General features: G+C 43.2%; 1 protein-coding gene across 2 annotated transcripts in view; it reads right to left on the reverse strand.

Moving 5' to 3' along the window:
• The window catches only part of Ralgapa2 (Ral GTPase activating protein catalytic alpha subunit 2), a 269,644-nt gene that overhangs the window by 14,101 nt on the left and 234,231 nt on the right, over positions 1–21,312 (reverse strand). For both annotated transcript variants that reach the window (XM_029473906.1, XM_029473907.1), the window contains one exon: positions 6,244–6,365. In XM_029473906.1, coding sequence (XP_029329766.1) covers positions 6,244–6,365 — 122 coding nt within the window. The remainder of the gene's footprint in view (positions 1–6,243; positions 6,366–21,312) is intronic.

The raw sequence follows: 21,312 nt of genomic DNA on the forward strand, positions 1-21,312 counted from the left end.
GCGGGATTGAGTGGCTACAGTATCTCATAAGAAGCAGATGCTCTGAGGTGCTTCCACAGACACACATTCTAAACAACTCTAATATGCCAGCTCCCTTTCCATCCTCAGAAGCTATGGACTCAAGTCCTAGCACTCGTCAGGGTCTGGAGGACCCATGAGGCTCTTCTCCAATCTACTCAGTCTATCCTGGTCTTGCAGAAGGGCTTTTTAGTTCTCAGGCATCCTAGGTTTTAGGCAGTGTTGCAAAGGTAAAAGCTGAACGATCAGTGGATGGTGAAGGACACCGGAGCTCCTGTTCCCAAGCTCCAGGATCACAAGACAGATGGCACAGCTGACCTCAGGAGAGTCCAGGTCATGGCCAGCAGGCTTACTTTCACTTGTAGTCACATTTTGCTGTTAAGTATCTAGGACTTTTTTTTTTTTCTTTTAAGACACAAAGCATTCATGTATATCTTTTTTTCCTCTCTTAAGACTCATTACCACAAAAGTAGAGACTCAGGTCTTCTCAAGGGTCCCAGAACTTTGTGTGTATCCTTAAGTACCCTTTAGAGGTCTGCTCAGTGGCAGCAGCCTAAGGAAGGCAGAGCTGTCTCAGAGATGTCACATCTGACAGGCTGCAGTATCACTTTCTAGCTGACCAAATGGAAAAATATGTCTCACCTCTGCCTGTCTCCCAGAGCAACAGGAGAGGAGTAACGGAGTGTTAAAAGGATACAGGGATGAATAAGCACAAAACTATAGTGACAAAGAGGGCCATGGAGAGTTCTCTCTGAAACCCTGAACATCACTTACAAAAGCACCCAGAATCAAGTTTCAGTTACTCAGAGCTGCACTACCCAGCCTGGGGATTAACCTGGCTCCTGGCTTCCTCCGTCTCCCCACACCAGGCTTTGACCATATTGCTTGTCACTGACCCACTTTTCCTAAGAGATCGAGAAGGGAGAAGGCAGATGAAATGTAATTATAGGTGTTTGTTCTGCATCTTGCATCAGACCCAACACATCTGTGGTCTGGAGACACACCTGTACCACTTAAAGCAACAGCCTGACTTCTTTCTGCCCTGCTTTCCTATTTTTCTCCTATTGCATGTATTGTAAAAAGGAGATGGCAGGCATTGTTCTTTAAAGAATTTATAGCCCCCTTAGATAAACACACGCACTACAGAGTTACATGTTCTTTAAAAAAATTGAGACAGAAGTGCAGATGTTCCTGCACTTGTAAGAGTCATATAAATCCATTGTAAGTTGATCACACTAAAATACAATGTTGTGCAAGCTGGGTCTAGGTGATAGAATTAAGAGTGGTTAAGAACTTTCTATCAATAGCTTCTTGCCTTTCCAAGAATACATGTATAAGTTACAAGACAAAAACAAAAAGGGGCAGAATTGAGCTGGCTGTGTGGAAGGGATCTAGGCTGGGGCCAGATGGCATTGTTGGGATGGAGGTAGTTATCTATCTACAGAACACATGGCAGCATTTTGGCCAGGGACAGCCAAGTATGCTGAGGGTGTAAGTTGGGCTGATTGTGAGCTCTTGAGTAGACAGTGACATAAGAGAACTTATGTTTACAGAAAATTTCTGGGTTCTCTACATGTAATTTTCAAATTTAATTCTGGGCTTTAATATCAACAACAAACCAGCCACTATTGTTGATTTATAGGACCATCATCACAGCGTAGGCACTGGTTTGGCATGTCTATATATGTGGGATGGAAGGTGAGGGATAGTTGTCAAACGTGTCTGCAACCTGCGGTTGTTCATTCATGGTTTATGCTTTAGCTTAGTCAAAACTACTAAGAAGAGGCTAGACTTGCTATTCTATGAAGTCCCTTTTACCTCCACATTCTCTGATGTTCTTTGCTGGTTTCCCTAAGCTATGATAAAGCTAAATACATAAGAAGCATAAGTATAAGCTGTGCTATCAATCTAAGCCTTATTAAGACCACTTTAACAGGGATGGAGGAAGGGAGAATGAGAAAGAATGGATACCAACTGGGGATTACCCTTTCAACCTGCATGAAAAGCTTGTTGGGTCAAGGTTGGGCTTTACCTGTCTGTTTCTGGGGGCTAACTTGCTTATTAATTGCCCAGTAAAATATTCCTTCCAGGATCTGTATACAAAATCATAAGCCTGTAAGATGCTGGTATAGTGAGCACCCATGCATGGTGGCCTCAACAAGGGGAAGCTGGTGGAACTTATTCATCCCTTGGGGAAAAGGCCAGTGAACTACAGAACTAGTGCAGCATCTATATCCTAAATTCCCTTTGGGATGTCCAAGGTATAGCAGGATGTCTGTGGCTTTGTGAATTCATTCATTGGACAAGGTTAGGATTTCTGGTACAGTGTCAAAAGCTATTGTAGTGAAAAGCAGGGAAGAATGACGAGTCTATTCTATGAGACAGATGACCACAATCCTCCTTTCCAAGAGGCCATCCAGGCACACATCTGAGAAAGAGGAAAGTGTGCAGCTTTGGGCAGTGGCAGCATCTTAAGACTGACCCAGACTAATCTGGTTTAAGCCTCAAATATGACCTATATTCAAGCAGCAGATAGGGGATCAAAGTCGGGGTGGCACATTTTCTCCCACTTGCTCTATTATCCTGGAGCCTTTCCACCTCGCCTGTCACGAAGGAAGGAGAAAGTACTGCTGACTCTGTATTGGAGAAATCAAGGGCTGTGTTTTTGAGACTAACAAATAAACAAAGACCTGTGCTCCCTCTGCTGGCCCTCCTCAGCAGTACTGAAGTGGGCAGGAGCCATAACCAGTGTTGGCATCTCAAACAAACACCAGCCAGTCCAGGGACACTGAGAACAAATCTCCTTGAATTTGGTTTTATACATTCCTCGGGATAAAATCATTCTCACCAACTTCTGACCAAGATAATTTTAAATGCTGAAAGTTAGATTTTACATGAGACATACCTACTGTTCTCAATTGCCAAATTGACAGCTGTAACCATAACAGAAATTTTGGGATTCACTTATCAACAGACACAAATGGACTACTCCAAGTAAGGTCCAGACACAATCTTTAGAGCAGCTTCAGGGGGTGAAAAAAAAAAACCCAAACCAAAACCACCCAAAAACCCCAGCAATAAGGAAACCCCCATGCAAGTCCAAATAAGTTTCTTTCCCTGTTTTGTTCAGTAAGAGCCGTTCCCAAAGGTAAAGATTTACACTATATCCCTTTGGATAACGTCAAACATCAGACTGGATTCTCCAGGTCATTAGCATGCAGAAGAATGACCTCATGGTGAACAGATGCACTTGGCTGTGAGCTGCAGCGATTACATCAGTCCCTCCCCAGCACTCGAGGGTGCCCATTCCAGTTAACCCTTTACAGTCCTCTCTGCTGCTCCCCTTCCTTGATAACATGAAAACACAAACTTAGTACTCTACTCCCATAGCTGTGTGGGTTAAGAATATACAAATATGCATGCATAAAACATATAAATGTTAATATCAGCTTCCTTTTAGATTATTTATTGCTTGCCAATAAGGGAAGGGGTCAAATTGCAAACCGCAGGCAGGGCTAGGTAAAAAAGCTATCCAAATACGTTTCATACAGAGTATTATTAATTCTAACAATAGATGCAACAGATACCAAGGACTGCTTTAAAATAGCATTTCTGATTGGGAGAGGAATTCTCTTTTTAAAGGAGTCGACAGAAGATGAACTCTTATATTTGAGTCCCATGGCCCTATTCAGAGCTCATGGTGTACCTTGGATAGAAGTACACTCACTCATTTGGGTGCTCTGGCTCCTAGGCCTCTGTGGTCAGGGAGTGTGGCAGGCACAGGCTTTTCCCATCAACAGAGTCTATGGTCAAGCTCAGCTGCACATCTCTCTACAGTGGGACTGTGCTGCTCTCTGGCTGTGCTGTATTATACAGTACACGTATCTTCCTTAAAGACTGTATCCTAGGGAAGCCTGTGCATATGTATGTAAAGAGCTTGGGAGCCCACGGCCCTGCTTTGATGATATAAATGGCCACAGACAGTTTGACTAGACCCTGTGTGTAAGAAGTTCAGGGTCCATTTTTCCAGTTGGTCTGGAAGAACAGACTTCACCTCAGTCTCTGAGTGTAAGTTGGCTGGGCTGGGCTCATCTGGTTTTGACTATGCTTGTCCTAACAAAATAAAAAAAAAACCACTATGAATAAGTGAAAAGTGTTTTCCTCTGTGAAAATAGGGGTGAAGCTGCACATAGGCCAGGAAGAATACAGCTCTGAGAGGTGCCCCTGCACAGATGAGGCTGTGAACCCCATTCTCACTGCACTGCCCTCACACTGCAGTTCAAATAGATTGCATTTCTATCTCTTTCTTTATCACTGTGAAGGGCAAGCAGAAGCTGTGAACATGACGGGATGCAGTGCTGATGTTGATCTGAAGGATAAAACACATCTGCTTTGGTGTTCTATATTTGGTTTCTTGCACCATGTATAAAAGTTCTAATGTCTGTCCTGACAAGCTGTTGGGATTTTTATTAAATAATTAAAGAAAAAAAACCAGGACATTTTCAAAACAAACAAACAAACAAACAAACAAACAAAGAAAATAACAGCCATCATTATTTCAATAACATTGATCATCATCAACTTTAAAAATAAAAAGTTAGGAAATATAAACATTATTATTTCATTTTTTCTTTTATTTTTAAGAAATGAAATGTTTTCTTAGAAGTTAAAAAAAAAAAAAAACCAAAACAAAAGCCTCCACTGAAAAAAGCCAAGTCCCAGTGTCTCCAAAGGATGAGAAGAGGCTGAATGGAGCTCTAAAGCATTAGCTTGCTGTGGATTCCTCCTGTTCTTTCACTGAAAAATTAGACACAATTTTAAACCGCTAGCCAGACTGGGTATGAAATCTTCATTTCCCTTGAAACAGATTTTTTTCTTGTCTTAGATAGAATGCTGGCAGAGCGTATAAAAGAATTCAATTCACAGCTGTTCTACTTTTTTAATGTAAGAAACATTAATCAAAGCTTTAAGTTATAAGCTTTTCTCATGTTGCTCAGTATCCCAGTTCAACAAAGATCAATAGAGGCCATCCCTGTGTTTCTCTCGCCTCACCAGGAAGCAGAGGCGTGATTATGTAAATGGAGCTCTGCACCTCTGCCAGCTTGCTTATCTCCCAAGCCTTCTGCCTGCTGCTCCTGGCTTCCCAAGCAAGTGCCTGCCTCTCTCTCTTATCTCCCAACAAAGCTCCAAGAGGCACGGACTGAAGCCAGCGATGTTAAACAATGACGCATGGCTGATTTTATTTGTAAGTGATTTATTTCACTGAATTTAATTTTTTTCACTTTGTGTGTAAGATATTTGTTAACAAGTCAGCACAGGAGAAGCAAGCCTGGTTCAGAAGCAATTAACACAGGCTAGAAATCTATTAAGCATCCTTATAGCTATGCTGAAACCAGGGAAGGTGAGGGAAGCCCCTCATTGAGATTTTCAACATGCTGTACACTAAATATTCCACTTACTATCTGACAGGCAATTAATCTGTAACAGCACATGAAAATAATTTACCAGTAATAATTTTATTGTTTGAAAAAAAAACCCTGTAATAACCATATCAACAATTTAAGTGACAGGACATACTTTTTTCAAATTGATAGTATTATATAGAAATAGTATGTATCTAAAAATAAGGGAATCCATGGAAAATTCTACTGGCCTACTAAATGAAAGCCATTATAATCTACTTTCTAAAGGCTCCACACCAGGTGCTGCTGTGGTCAGTGGCTTGTCCACAGGACACTGGTGTATGAGGCCCTCTGTAATGACAGGCCTGGGGACACTGTCCTTCCCTGTCTCTGGCAGTAATCCCTGACCCTGGTATCTCAGCAGCATAATCCCCATTTAGCATTAGGAGCGCTGGCTTCAACTGTGAGGAACTCTTTTCTGATAAGTATATGCAGTGATTTGGGCATCGCTTTTAAACACCATATTCCCAGCTCAGCAAGAAACTCACACTCCTGAATGAACCGGAGCACATTATTGAGAAAAAGTTCATTAACCTTGCTAGATTCGAGGGTTAACAGGATAGCAGAAGAAAAGAACACAGCGAACAGCTCGGATACAAAACAAATTAAAATGAATGTCATCATTCCTTTTGAAATTCATTAGTTGATTCAGAGGGGGAATGCTCTTCTTAAATTTGCAAGCATTTATCTGTGAAAAACAGGTGTACATCTGCTACTCAAATACGTCTTAAGCGGGAGGGAGGAGAATCATGTAGACACTCACCCGTTCCACTGAGAGAGTAGCTGGGAGAGGGAGAAAAGACTTGAGCAGCGAAATCCTCAAATGTCATGACTTCCCGGTGGTTTTGAATTATTGCTTCCAGATACAGAGCTCGCTCTTCGTAGCTGCGGTAATTAGTTAAGGAGACAAACACACGTGCAATTTTGCATGCAGAACAGTGGGTGATTTGTTGTAAATGCAGTTACTCAGCTTTCCCGTTCTGTGTGAAAACCATCTTGGAAACTCTTTAGCATTTTGCCAGAAAGTTAAGTATTTGTCACACATAATAGTGAGATGCTAGTTCTTAAAACCTAGGCTTCTTTCAGGCTTCATTTATACCCAAAGGTAACATCATATATAATATTACACACACACACACACACATACATATAATGTTACAGGGTTACAGCAAAGTGCTGATTATTATATCATCTCGAAGGCTGACTCAAGCCAGAAGAGAGGTGGTCGAGTAGACCAACGTTGGAATGGTATGGCGTGACAGCCTTCCTCTTCACTCCGGATCTAGGTAACAAGGATTCTCATCTCAATCTAAGGGCACAAGGAACTGATACTTCAAGTAAGAGCTGGTGATGTGGTGGTGAGCACTTTCAACAAAGGTAAGAAAACATAACCTAGCGGGAGAAGGAGGAGGCCAGGAATTATATTCTGCAAGGGCAGCAGAGCCTCTAAGCAGGGTAAGTGATGAGCATTAGAAAATAAAAAAGGAGATGAAGGGAGATTGTAGCAAATGGTATACAGTGCAACTCCAAAAAAATAAAAAGAGAGAAACCATTGCCGTCTAATTAGAGCTGCAGTCTGGAACACACAACATTCAAATGTGTAATCAAAAACCAGTCACCAATAAAACTTACAAGCGTAACACGCTGAAGCAACTTTCCAGCTGTCTTAATAGGACCCCTGCTTGTGGCAGCCTTTCACAGGGCAGAAAGCAAGTCTTCCCCTTTGTGTGAGGCTTCTGTTTCCTCTGAAGGTGAATCATGCACTTCCAATAACAGGAACCGTCAGAATGATCTGACAATGAATGGAGGCGCTGCACATAGAACTTTTGGAATTAGCACTGGGGGAAGCCAGCATGATGTCTCATTTTCCCTTCCTCATTATTGATGCAAAAGTTAAAAGATGTGTTTTGATTATTTTGAAAAATTTTGCAATTTCTTCATGAACACAAAACCCAGGGAATGTAGATTCCCCTTAGATTTTTATCTTGGGCTGCAAAGAAGAAACATGATTCTGTATGTCTCACATTCTGTGTATCGTAGAACAATCCTTTCAAGATAAGTTGGGAATGATTATGCCCTTCCAAGTAGTTTCTCTAGAGCTTGTTTTAAAGCCGGAGCTGCTTTCCTATTTTCTTCTGGTAAAGTCTTGACCCTGATCTCCAGATGCAGGTTCTCCCCACTCTTATCTTCAGGAATGGAGTCACACCAGGAGGGGACCTGAGGCTCTCTGGAGCAGTGCTGACTCACCTGGGAGCCACATGACTACCACGACTGAAATGTTTATTAACTGAGGTGCAAAAGGAACAGCTAGGCTTCCCTGCCCCATCTGTATATTTCAAATAGTTATCAAGTCAAACTGCAGATACAGGATCTGGTGCAGGCTATTGGGATATGCTTCATGCTAGAATTTCCTTTAGAAACTTAGAAAAAATGGAGACTATGCACTGGAAGCTTTCGAAAGTGGCCCCTCTGAAGATACATGAATTTTTTTCTCTGATTGGTCACAACAGTCCCAGGCCTGGGCAGTGTGAGCTAGAGCTGGCTCCTGGGCTGCAGGCTGAACTCCTGGTGACTTGCCTTAATGAACAGGCTGCCAAACTTCCTCAGTGAGAGGCGCCTGCTCAGGCCCAATTCTAGAGGGACCCACTAATGCCATTCACATCTCATTATGAGCATGCTCATTCTGTACAGCACTTGGCTGTCACCACAGAGCGGCCCTCCGTGTATGGCCCCAGCAAGCCGCTGGTCCGGGGAACAGCAGGATGTTAGGCCTGAGTGGCCGTCTGGCGAACAGGCCCTCTGACACTAAGCTGGCACGTGCTGGCCCAGCAGGGGCTGAGCCAGGCGTGACAAATTACTCAAAGAGCTGAGCTAAACTTATGGTTGACAACCACCTGAGCCTTCAGACTGCTGTGGCCCACTGTCAACGCTCAATTCATGGCTCCCCCCACAACCCCCCTTCAGTACAGTCTGCTTGTGGGCCTGGGTTAGAGCAAGCATGGCCTTCTAAAGACTTGTCACACTCTGCCTAGTATTGTCCTGCTGTTTCCTGAAAGGTCCCTCTGCATCTAACACATCCCCATACAGAGCTGGGCACAATGGTGACCAACACAGAAATGTATGTGCCCTTTGATAGATTTTCTATGGAAGACTTCTCTGGAAAGTAGCCTTCTTAATCAAACTCACAATCAAACCTACACAAGGACTGGTGCACACAGATCCCAGGTGGCTGTCCATCATCCTCATCCTGAACGACACCACCCAACTGTCAAGGGGCCGGTCCTTGTCACGACTGAGAGGTCTGGACTCTTAGGAGGAAGTCCAGCACTGCAATCACAGGAAGCAGGCATCAAGTTTTGGGATTCTCCCACTCTGAATATTTATGGTCTAACTCTTGTCTTTATAGACAACAGAGAGAACCAAAACTGCTTCCAGAATTGGATACCAAAGGAGGAAATGATCTTTCATAGAAGGATTGCCATTCAAGCCCTAGACTGTTACATGTCACATCCATTCCCCACTGCTCTCTCAGCAGTGTTAACTAGCATTAAACGTGTGTTGTCATTGAGACAAATATCCATGGTGGGTTGGGCAAGACTAAAAGACATCAAATGCCACTCACTTGGGTTGAAGCCAGTGCATGTTAAATACCACAACAAAGAGAAAGCAAGTATCATTCTAGCTTGAACAGTGCTTTGAGCAGACAAGAACACATGAATGCCCCAAATAATTTGTTTAGTAATCTTATAAATATAGCCCTGGTTTAATTTTTGAGACACGAAACTTGCTGCTTTGGCTACAGTGGCTGGTGAGTGAGCCATCAGGTCAGTTAGTCTCTATGCTCCCATAACACACTGGGATTACAAACTCATCCTGCTGAGCTCAGCTTTTAGGTGGGAACTGGGGACCTCATGTTTTCACAATAAATACTATACCCCAAGGATCTTAACTAACTGTATTGAAACTATGAGCAAAGGTGAATGGGAGCAATGTTGTCTGACACTTACTATTCACAGAACTTCAAAAAAGGAAAACAAGATATGCCAGTCTAACATCAAAATGACTGTAAGACCCTCCCCAGGCATATGCAGGTGGCTGATGAGGCACTAAGCCAGGAATCTGACACCCATTTTAACACTAGATACTGCTTTCTCCTCTCCTGAAAGTACCCAAAAACACAACTTTTAATTCTGTTCTGAATGACTACCTCACTAATATGGTATACATACTTTCAAAGGAGCAGTTTGTTCCTTGATCACTCAACTCAGAGGACTTTCAAACCACTAAGCAGAAACCCAACTGTATTTGTCATCTCTTACCCTCTCAGTGGGGTTTTACTGAATAGCCCAGTTGGCCTGGACTACGCCATCCTCCTGCCTCTACTTGACAACTGCTTGGGATTACAGATAGGAGCTGCTATGCCTGGCTGTATTTGAGCTTCCTTACCAAACTACTCCTACATTTTTGCATACAGGTTGCACAAGTTATTAATATTCTGCTGGGCTGTCTCCAGTGGTTATAATCAATAGATACCTTGCAGACACTGCTGGGAATCCAAACCTAGACTTCCAACTTAAGTCATTATTATTTGGTACTTTAGAACAGCAACAACAGGATGATAAGGAGGGCATTTGCTTCTGGTGAAAGGCCTAGGTTTTAGTTTGGGCACTTTTCCTCACAAGATGGGATAAGGGATAAGTGGCTCCAACTTGCAGCTTCAGTTGCCATAGAGGTAAAGTGGGCAGATTAACAGAGTCCTGCCTGGAAGCCCTCTGCCAAGGATCCTATGTAAAAGAGGCAGGTAAGGATGGATGGCCTGCTCTGGGAACACTGCAATGGATGAGCTGGAAGAACCTCCGGTTAGACTCTGCAGCCACCAAACTACATTACTGATTGGAAAATGTTAGCTCAAAACCATCAAGTGCTTTCTGGTATCACAGTTACCCCTACATTAGAACTCGGATGAGAATCTAGTTTTTCTAACTTTCACTATTCTTCGTAAAGATCATGGATTCCAGAATACATGGGTTAGGTTCAGGATTTCATGCAAGGTTGGGAGCTAAACTCCCAATAAGGACAAACTACCCAACTCACATGTATATGGGTACAAAAAACAGCCTGCAATGTAAACCTGAGTACACAGAGAGCATGCTGACTGCATGCAATACAGAAAACACAATTCCTCCATTTTAATCTCCCTCTTCCCTCTCCCATTTCCTTCTGCCTCTTCTCTCTTACCTCAGGTTCTGTGGTGGTTGACTGTTCAGGATTTCGATCATTTGTCCTGTGCTGGTTGCATTTTTTTTTTTTTTTTAACATTTGGAACCTGTGTTGCTCAATCCATTTCTACATTCTCTAAGTCTGGACATGATATTCACACTGGCCTGAGGGGAAGGCTGCCTCCTGATATTGGGGTGAGTGCCATACCAGTCAGTTCATGTTCTTATCCTGAAGCGCATAACATTTGCAGAAACTTATTAGTGATATAAAGAAGCCCAAAGCTAGCTGTCCCCATGGCTACCAGCCTTCTGATTCTCTAGTAGCCACCTGCAAAGGAGAGGAAGTCATAATTCAGAACTGTCAGAGAGGTGTCACATGCTCCCCTGAAGAATTCTGGCACCTGTTCCAGTGCTGACACTTTGGTCCCCTTAGTCTATCACGGGTCATCACCATCCCATCACACAGCTAGCTCCCGAGTTAGTTAGCTTTCTGGTGTTGTTGAAAAGGACCACAGAGTCAAGGGCTTACAGATTTTCTCTTACTAGTTCTGGAAGGCCAGATCACCAAAAAACAGAGCTGTACTCCCTCCCGTCTGTCCCCTGAGGAGCTCTGGGAAATTCTGTTCTCCTTCCTTTAGATGCCAGGAACATGTTTGCACTCTTGCTTGTATGGGTACACGACTTCCTCTTCTTTGTGTGTTGGACACACAGCAGGACACTTGTCAGTGAATTTAGTGCCTACCGGGAGAACTCAGGAGAACTCCTATCTCAAGACCTTAACTCACTCATAGGTTCCAGTGATTCTGATACGACTGCATTCATCCCTATATCACAGTTGCTGCTACTAAGTCTTCTACACAATGTTTATTGGGCTAGTATAAAACATTTATTCTTTGCATACCCGAGGAAGTAGGCGATACATTTTGGGGGTATGTGGCATACATACATTTTGAGAGAAGGTGAAAAAGCAGAAAAGGTAGGAGGAGTTGGGGACAGAACAGCCTGGTAGAGGGTCACCGTTGGAATCAGAGGCCCTGATCTGATGCACCTCTGATCCCTGACACTTGTAGGTACCTGCCACCAGGCAGGATACACCATAGGTGGGTTCAGGTAGCCATGCCTCACTCTAAAGAAATAAGTTAAATTCCAAAATGACCAGCATGGGAGCAGATGCAATTATACTCTAAAGCCATACATCCTTTCCACAGAGAGTCTGTTTGTCTTTCAGCAGAATGCAAATTTCAATGTTAGGACTATTTAAGATTGCAAATACATGAATCATTCAATGTAAATGTCACAGCCTGGTGACATGAAGAGGAGACTTGACTGAATAATGCAATTGCATGAAGTAGATGCTCTGGGAGAGGAAATGAAACACATGGAGGTATGAGATATTAGATTAGGTCTCCAGCCCTAATGATACACTCCTGGAGGGGGTAGCCCATGATGGCTCAAAAAGAAGAAAACACCCATATAACTAAGTTTAAGAGTAATTCTGAGGAAATGATAAGAACAAATGGAAATGGGGGAAAGCAGATTTTCCTGGACTATTAAATTAGACTTTTGGAGGAGGTCTGCTCTCACATCCCTAGGTCATCAGCAAAGGAATCGGAGGCTTCCTCTCAGGATCTGAGGCACTCCAAGGATGCCATGGATTTGATCCATAAGAAGTAGTCAGCTCTGCTCTTCCCTGGGGTCTGGCGGGTGAGAGCACATCTTTAATCACTGCCTTTCCCATTTCTGTCTTCTCCAGTTCTCCTGGAACACCTTACCACCAACACGTGAGAAAATGCCCAAGACCCATCAATCAAAGTCTCACTGCAGTAAAAGTATAACTGACAAGAAAATTAGTCATTCTGCAAATTTCAGTTCTTGAGAAAGTGCTGTCAAATCGGGTGAGAAATGACTCAACAGGCTACTTGGCTGATGAAACCCATTGGAGAAGAAAGGGATCAGTTGGAATGATTGATGTCTGAGAGTTCTGGGTGTTCCTGCCAATGGCTTGATTTCTGGGAGGAAGGAGTCAGTAACATTTGGATGGTTTCCCTTTCACAGGCTTCACTCATCCCAAAGATCTATGGTAGAAGCTAAACATGTACTTTAGACTGTAATCACAGCAGTGACCACTGGGACTCGTCTGTTGACATTTCATATTCATGAAGTGTTGACTAAGAGGAAGACAATTAGAAATGTACGGCACCTGAAAATGCCTTGAGTCCAGTTTATGGCAAAGCCTCAAAGAGGAGATGATTAAATAGGAATACATGTGGACTTCTAGCTCTACCATCAGCTTGCTACGTGAAAAATTATTAAATAAAATACACTCTAAGTATTATCTAGTACAATGCAATTGGACTGAATTATTTAATAATTATTGGACAAGTACTCTGATATCGAGGACTAAAAGCTATTTCCATTTAGTCTACAAATTAGTTGATATCTAGGTTGATTCTAAGAATAAAATGAACACCAGGGGTAGTGGCACTTTTCAGATGCACACAGGAGGATGGAGGCAGGAGGCTGAAAGTTCAAGGCCAGCCTGGGTTGTAGAGTGAATTTGAGCTGCTGCCTATGATTGGCCCTCAGACTCTACAGAAATCATTATCATGATTGTAAGTTCTCCAATGACTTTCTTAACTTCATTTCTGAAAGCAACTTTAAGGAAATGGCAGCTTTTTTGTGATGTTTACAAACTCTGAGCTTTAGTTAAAATTTTTCCTCTTCCTTCTATACACTTAAAAACTAATAAAGGTGGGGCGATGGTGGTACATGCCTTTAATCCCAGCACTTGGGAGGCAGAGACAGGCGGATTTCTGAGTTCGAGGCCAGCCTGGTCTACAGAGTGAGTTCCAGGACAGCCAGGGCTATACAGAGAAACCCTTGTCTCGAAAAACCAAAATAAAAAAAAATAATAAAGGTGGAGGCTGGAGAGATGACTCAGTGGTTAGAGCACTGGCAGTGTGCAGGGGTGCCCTAACACCTGACTGATAAACAGAGCTGCTGATCTGTACCTGAAACCAAAATGCACCACAGACTTACCAGAGCAAGACAGTAACATTGAAGCTGTGGAACCGCAGCTGGAAAGCTGGGGGAATTCTAATATCATAGAGGCCCTTGGTGTTTCAAAGCAGCAAAACTGCTGTCACTTGATATTAAAGGAACTGATGCTATCCAAAACAGAATGTGTGGGAAATGTTCACTAAGGCAGGAGCCACACTGGGCAGAGAGAACTGAACACCATGGCAGAGTGGAAAGTACATCTTCATCTGTAGCCCCAGGACCAGCTACTGTACTGTGGGCATGGCTGGCTTGTCAAACATCTGCCCTGGGCAATACCAAAATGCCAGAGGGTGGTGTGGCATTTCATCTTGTTGGGAGAGTGGTTTGGGGCAGCTGGGAGAGAAAAGCTCTTCCTTTACATCTTTGGCATTTGATCCAATGTTTGAGAGGGGTTGAGGGGGAATGACCTAGGACATTTAAGCCAGCTGCTCAAATACTTTGATAGGAATTTTGAAGAAGAGGGAGCACTGAGGATGAGACCCAGGGTCTCACACGTGCCAACCAAAGGCTCTACTACTCTAACCCCACATCACAGCTTCCCTGGTAGAACATCAGTGTTTTGCTTTTGAACTAGATCACAAAAATTCCCAGAGGCTGCTGAAATGGTGTTGATTTTACAACAGACTCAGTGGTACTGTTCCACACCCCCTGCTGATCTTGGCTGGAGGCTGTGCAGGGACTTCTTTTAAACAGAGCATGACCTGAAGAAGGGATATTGTGAGTGGAGTGGATGATTTCCTGGTGACTCCTGAGGAGACACCACGGATTTCCCAATCCTCAAGTGAAGCTCACTGGGCTGAAGACGATGGTGGTTGTGTTTTCCTGTGACACTTCTTGGTGCAGAAGAAGGGACATTCTCTCTCTTGATACTAGAGGAATTCTAGAAGGACAATATGAGGCAGAGTCCAGCATGAAGCTCAGATATCGTTGATGGAGTATTCTGGAGACAGACAGTGTACAGGATTCCTCCTCCCCTTATCTTCTTTCTCCTTCTCCTTCTTTTCCTCCTGTGCAGAGGATGGAACCCAAGGCCGCTATATATGAGGCAAGTATGCTCAAATGAGTTACAGCCTTCTCTAAAGGCAACTACATTTCAGGGTGCATTGCAGCAGTGAGGCCCTAGTAGGCACACCTCAGCTGTGGCTGTATCAGTCATGGGTATAGTGTGCACCAGTACGAGCTGGACTCAGCTGGTGCTTTTCTGTTCGAGTGTGTTTGGTAGGTTCTATCTCATTATTCCCAACCAGGCCATCCCTTCTTGGAGCTTCTATGCTCGGGATCTTTTCATGGAGAAGACTGAAGGCCAAGTAGGGTGTTTTGTTCCAGACCTCGAAGATGCAGCCAGCAGCTTGCCTTTCTCGCCTAGTTCTCAGCCACAGCCTGCCTCTTGAGTTCAGAATGTTCCTTTATGTGTAAAATCCCTGCGGACAGAGGGCCAGATCCACACAGCCATTTATAAAATGGAGATACACAGGAAATCGGTCTCCTTTTTCAGCTCTCCCACTCAGAGAAGAAACAAATGCAAAATAAAGTGGCTAACTGTATTTCAGTCCTAGAACAGGCGTGGTACAATGGCGTGTGGCTCTCTCTGCAGGGTGGGAACTCCTGTAGCAGGGCAGTACACTGGGCCCTTCCACAGGATGAAATCATGTAACCCTATTCTCTCTCAATCTCTTCTTCGGTAGAGCCCTCCAGCCTGGCTTGTCATGTTCTGTCATCTTGCTGAACCCTAGGCCTAGTACCCCTGCCCTGCACTCCAGTGACCCCACAGGTTGTTAGGTACAAGAAAGCAATTTTCTGAGTGAACTCTAAGTAGACCTGGCTTACAGTGGGCTATAGAGGGGGCTAAGGAGGTTTTTCAGTTGTTTTTTTGTCCTTTGTACTTGGAAGATGGTGTCAGTAAGTGTAGACCACACACTAGCTCAGCATTTCCCCTCATTTCAGTAGTGGCTTCTGGGCACCTAAACATTTGAACTTTTTCTCTGTAATCCAGAGGGCAATACAGAAATGAGCTTGTCCCAGTGTGAACAAAGGTGGAAAAGACATTTTCTACTGATGCCATGAACCTCAAGAAGGATGTCTTAGATTAAAAAAAAAAAAAAAAGGCAGGTGTTTATATCTTGGGTTTCTATGTCATTATGTTCTGGGTTTAGTCTATTCTGCACTTTGATGAAGATTGTCTGTTTTACATTTTGTATACCAAATTCTCTGTTCAAAGTCCCATCCATCCCAACAAAAATATACTCTGAAAGTATAACAGAAATGGCCTGGACACTGCTAAAGTCCCAGCTCTCACTGTTCCCTGGGACTTTCCACTTAAGCCTCGTAGAGTCATTCGATATCATCTTCGTGACTAAAAATGTGACTGCAATATTATTACTTTAAATTCTAATCAAATCATTCTCTTGCAGATTAAGACACTTACTCTTAGAAAAATAGCCAAATTGAATTAGGTGTGTCTTTTCTTGATAGATCAAAAGTGGCTCCATTAAATCAGCAGTTTTATATTAATGGCAGGAGACATGGCCTAGATGAACAAAATACCCTTTGGAGCCATTCTGCACTCATGTAACGGGGATGGACATGTTTCCCGCAGCTCACATGGAAAGCAGGGCTGGATCCCACGTCCCCAGGCTGCAAAGCCAGACATGCACCCACACTGGTGCCTCATCCCATGCACATCTCCTCTCTCCTTATTCTTCCATTCTTCACACACACACACACACACACACACACACACACACACACACACACATCCATCTGGTATTTACTGAATGCTTCCTGTATGTTCCCTATCCCCCCACCCACCCCGGCCCATCCCTGGATTAGTGAGGAAAGCATTTCCTTGCTCCTTAGTCCTCCTCTCAGTTTCGGCTCTTATAATCTCCAACTTTCACACCAAGGACTGAAGTATGCTAGAGCATTCTAAAGCATATTATAGTATGATTACCTTATAATTATGCCGAGTTCTGTACAGGGTGATATGTCACAGAGAAGAAATGAGAGGTACAATATTTATAAAATAAAATGTATTGTTGGTACAGTGTTCTACTACCTTTGTAGTCATGAACTATTGAACAGTTCTGAAAACCTCAAACTACAGAAAAGACAAGATTAGAGCCCAAACAGTCCTGAGCACACCCCATGAATAATGATGAGAGCCCAAAGTCTTGGGCATAAGCCAATTCAGCAGACAGAGGCATGGATGCTTGGGGCAAGGAGCTTGCTCCAAAGAACTCTCAAAGGCTGGCCTCTTCCTTTTCAGTGTGCTGTTTCAGTTTTATCTTTCATTCTTTTCTTTTTTTTTTTTAGTTTGGAAATTTGCAATGTGCAAAGTTAATTCTCCAACCGTGATGTTTGATGCTGACAAGGGGGTGGGAATAGGCAGCTCTATCTCCACCCTCTCTAGAACCAAAGTAGCACAAAGTAAATTGGCAATTTTTATAGCTAATCTGGCATAAATGGTGACCTCCTAGCTGCATTATTATTTGCATATTTGTTAGGAGAAGCCAGCATTTACAGTAATAAACTATATTAATTCAATGCTTTCCTTCATGCAACAAGGTTTTGGGGATTTAATATACTCATTAAAGATAAAGTTAGCTTGCTTATTTCTGGTCACATTTTGAAGAAAACTAGGGGAGAATTCTACAGTTTTATTAACTGATTATTTTGGTAGACATCTTCAGTGAAAATGAGTTAGAACCATCAGATATGGGTTATTAAGTCCCAACACCTACACCACCGGAGAACAGCACAGCTTTCCCTTGTGAGATCCACTAGGCCTCTGAGCCACACTGAATGCTGGGCGCTATTAGGAATGGATTGGCATGATACAGCTGCTGTCTTCTGGAGTAACGGGGCTTCTGGCAAATGATTACTTTTAATCAGGTGACACTTGATGTCATTAAAATATATCGAGGAAGGTACAATCATTTGTGAAATGCATGTGGGCAAAGGAACTAAACATTCAGGTTGAGAATCCACGTGTCATTGCTAAGAGCATGGTCGACATCAAAGCCAGATTAAAGACCCAGGCATATACCTGCTTCTAAGTGTGGTATCGTGTCAACAGGGCACAGCCACCTCACCCACGCCCACCCTACTTAACCATCAGCACACAGTTGGCTACAGTAGAAATCAGGACCTAGAAGAGGGCTGAGAAGTTGCAATGGTCCTTGAACTTTGTGGCACTCCAGGTTAATTGGCAAAGCCGAACAGGAAAACAACTGGCAAGAGAAAAAAAGATGTGTTGGGAGCCCCAGCACAACACAGCAGAAGCCAAGAGGCCAGGCTTGTGCCCAAGTGCCCATCAATTCCTGGTTGTCTGGCTTGTTGGCCAGGCCTTGGGTCAGAATCAGCATCCCTAACAAGAGGAGGAAGATTTTTCCTCAGTGGGAAGAGTCACATCAATTTCTTGCTTCAGGCACCAGAACTTCTTAATGGGTGAGAAAGATGGCAGGGCAAATGTTTTGTCACCTAAAAGCAGAACATAAGAGTGAGGGACAAGACTCAGTTTTAGCTATAGAAGCCTGAGTCCCCCCTCTGGCATATTCTAAACTGTTGGTGACTCACATTTTAGACTAATGTTTCTTACTGCCTGCACCCACCTCTGATAAAACTTAGAAATGGTACTTTGGGAATTCCCTTTGTATTTCTCCTGACTTCCCCACAGCCATGCAGACAACACAGATGGTTCTCATCGTTTTCCTTAAACATCCCATATGCAGGTCACTCGAAATACTCAGTCTGGAACACAGCTATGTGGACCCTGGTGGTGAAGAAGACCATGGGAATGACTCCTCACTCAAGGGTGATTAGATGTGAGCTCATGGAGAACATAGAGACATGCCACTCATGGGCTCTACCTCCTCTCAGCCTGTAGCTGATACAGCTCACTTCGCTGTGCTGACAAACAGGCCAGGTACTGAGAGAAAGGAGCTGGCTACAGCACTTGGTGTGGGAGGGGGCATGTAGAGCAGGGTTCTGAGACTGAGTGGACTCCACACAGGCAGGGCAAGAGTGATGGAGGAGGCTAGAGGGAAGAACTGGAAGATATTCCAAGAAGCCATGCTCAAAGAAAGGAGAAACACAGGCTGCCTTGGAAAGCCCAGGACTCGGGACCAGCACATATTCAGGAAGCTTGTAGGTTAGACTGCCAACACAGGTGAAACAGGAAGATAGGTCTGACAGCTAGGCACCATGCCAGAGAGCAAGGGGACAAAATATCATATAAGGGTGTGCACAGAAAGCCCTAGAAACAGCTTTAGTAGTCGCCTCCAGGAGGCAGACAGGCTCTTAGCCAGGTAGGCTAATTTCAACAAATAGAGAAGAGGCCATGAAAACCTAATGGTGTGCCTCACTCCATAATTTAAATAATTTTACATATAGTTTACTATATAGTTATTCTTGAGCTAGAAGGGTGAAAAAAATTTTAAGCATGGTTTCAAAATTTCCCAAAGAGCAGATTTAAAAAAAATGTTCACATAAGCAACCAGCAAGCATGAATGGTAATGGGTATGTTAACTACCTCGATTAACCTCATAATCACATGGGGTTATGATTGTCAGTTAAAAGGAAAATTAAAAATAGGAGGGATCAAAAATCTGAGGCCAGCTTGGCTATAAGACAAGATTCAAAAGAAAATGAGTAAATAAAACAAGCATTATTTTGTGTCTGAGATTCTTGAAGTAAAGGCATATTACTGTGTCAGGAAGATCAGGAGCAGGAGAGGGGGATAGATAGAACACATGAACCTGTGGATACAATAGAACTTTCCAGAACATGCTTGTGTTTTAGGGGCTTCCTCTCTTTGAAATCAAGTGAAGGCTGTATAGTTAATGAGCTATTTCTGCTAACTTTTCTTGCACAGACTTGATAGGAATGATAAATGGATTTCCCATCTTTTGATTTCTGATTATTAATACAAGGTTATTGAAAGCACCCTCCCCCACATGTGCTGGTGAGTATTGAATCTAGGGTCTGTATAAGGTAGGAAAATATACATCTTTATTGCTATTACTTTTTAAAGGCGGCAAGAGAACCCCTAGGGGCTGTGAAGAGAAACACCTTTGAGCAGGAGGGATCAAAGCCTCTCCCTGTCAGGATCCAGCAGAACAAGCTACTTTCTGTGATGACGGAACCACTACAGAACATAATACCTGGGTCAATTTTCTGCAGAGATGGGTCTCTGAATGTGATTGTCTCATTGTACTTGTTGATAAGTGACTACCAGGGCTCTCCTTTGGTGATTATAATTAGCTGTCTGGTGCCACAAGCCAGGTGATCACCATGGATTAAGTAACTGGTGAAAAGGTCAGAAGTTAGCAATCACCACAACCTCAGGCTCGGTGACAATGCTAATCTTTCTGCAGTTGAGCACAGGACATTTGCACACAAAAGCTGATTTTTAACAAGTGCTTTTCTATACAAATAGCACCAATAAGCTGACTTATGAAGCTGAAATATTTTTAGGTGAACATAACTGTAAATGTTCTCAAGTCAATATATGCAGTGTATTGAAACCAAGCTCTTGTTTATTTATTTCAATTAATTTGCGCTCTACCAAGTCTAGTCAGCAATGTGCACATGGAGAATGGGAAGTTAAATCACCCGTTAAATGTCTAGGTGTTCCACCCAACAATATGAACTAACCAGTACCCCTCCAGAGCTCATGTCTCTAGCTGCATATGTATCAGAAGATGGCCTAGTCGGCCATCATTGGAAAAAGAGGCCCATCGATCTTGCAAACTTTATATGCCTCAGTATAGGGGAACGACAGGGCCAAGAAGTGGGAGTGGGGGGAGGGAGGGCAGTCGGGGGGAGGGTATGGGGAGACTTTGGGATAGCATTGGAAATGTAAATGAAGAAAATACCTAATTAAAAAAATGTCTAGGTGTTGTTTGGGTATGAAGGCAATGGCCACAGGGCCTTAGATCTGAGGCTTTCTCTGTTCACCATCTAACAAGTAAGTGATAAAACATCTTGAAAATGCAGTGACTGCCCACGCAATCTGGGACAAATGGAAAGGACAAATCCCAGTGTTGTGTATGTGTGTGTCCGTCCCTCCTTCCTGGCATGTGGGCCTCTGCACCTTACAGAAGGCTTTGACTGATGGTTCCCCTTACTCACTCATTGCTTCCCTAGTCCTCTGCTCTGACTCGGAGGTTTGTGGGAATCTCTCATAAGCAGGTCACAGGCTGAGTTCCTGCAGCCCAGAGGTCTCAGATGGCGTCATCATCAGACTCTGAGGGGTCTATTAACTTGGATGATAAAATGTACAGCTTTACTTTCTGTATACCCTCTGAAATGATATATTTCCTTCGACTATAAATATAGACATCAAACCACAATGGCAATATTTATGGAAATCACAGACCCTTTCACAGTACATGATGTTGTTGCCCATGATTCAAAACACTAATTCTTACTAAAGCCTCACAATTATAGAAGCAGTGTACAACTTCATTGTTGTTATATATAGCTAGCCATGTGTAAGCATGTTTGTTATAAAAAAAATTCCACAAACATAAATAGAAGCTGCTGAGTCCATT

Source organism: Mus caroli, chromosome 2 (genome assembly GCF_900094665.2).
Source record: "Mus caroli chromosome 2, CAROLI_EIJ_v1.1, whole genome shotgun sequence".
Lineage (NCBI taxonomy): Eukaryota > Metazoa > Chordata > Mammalia > Rodentia > Muridae > Mus > Mus caroli.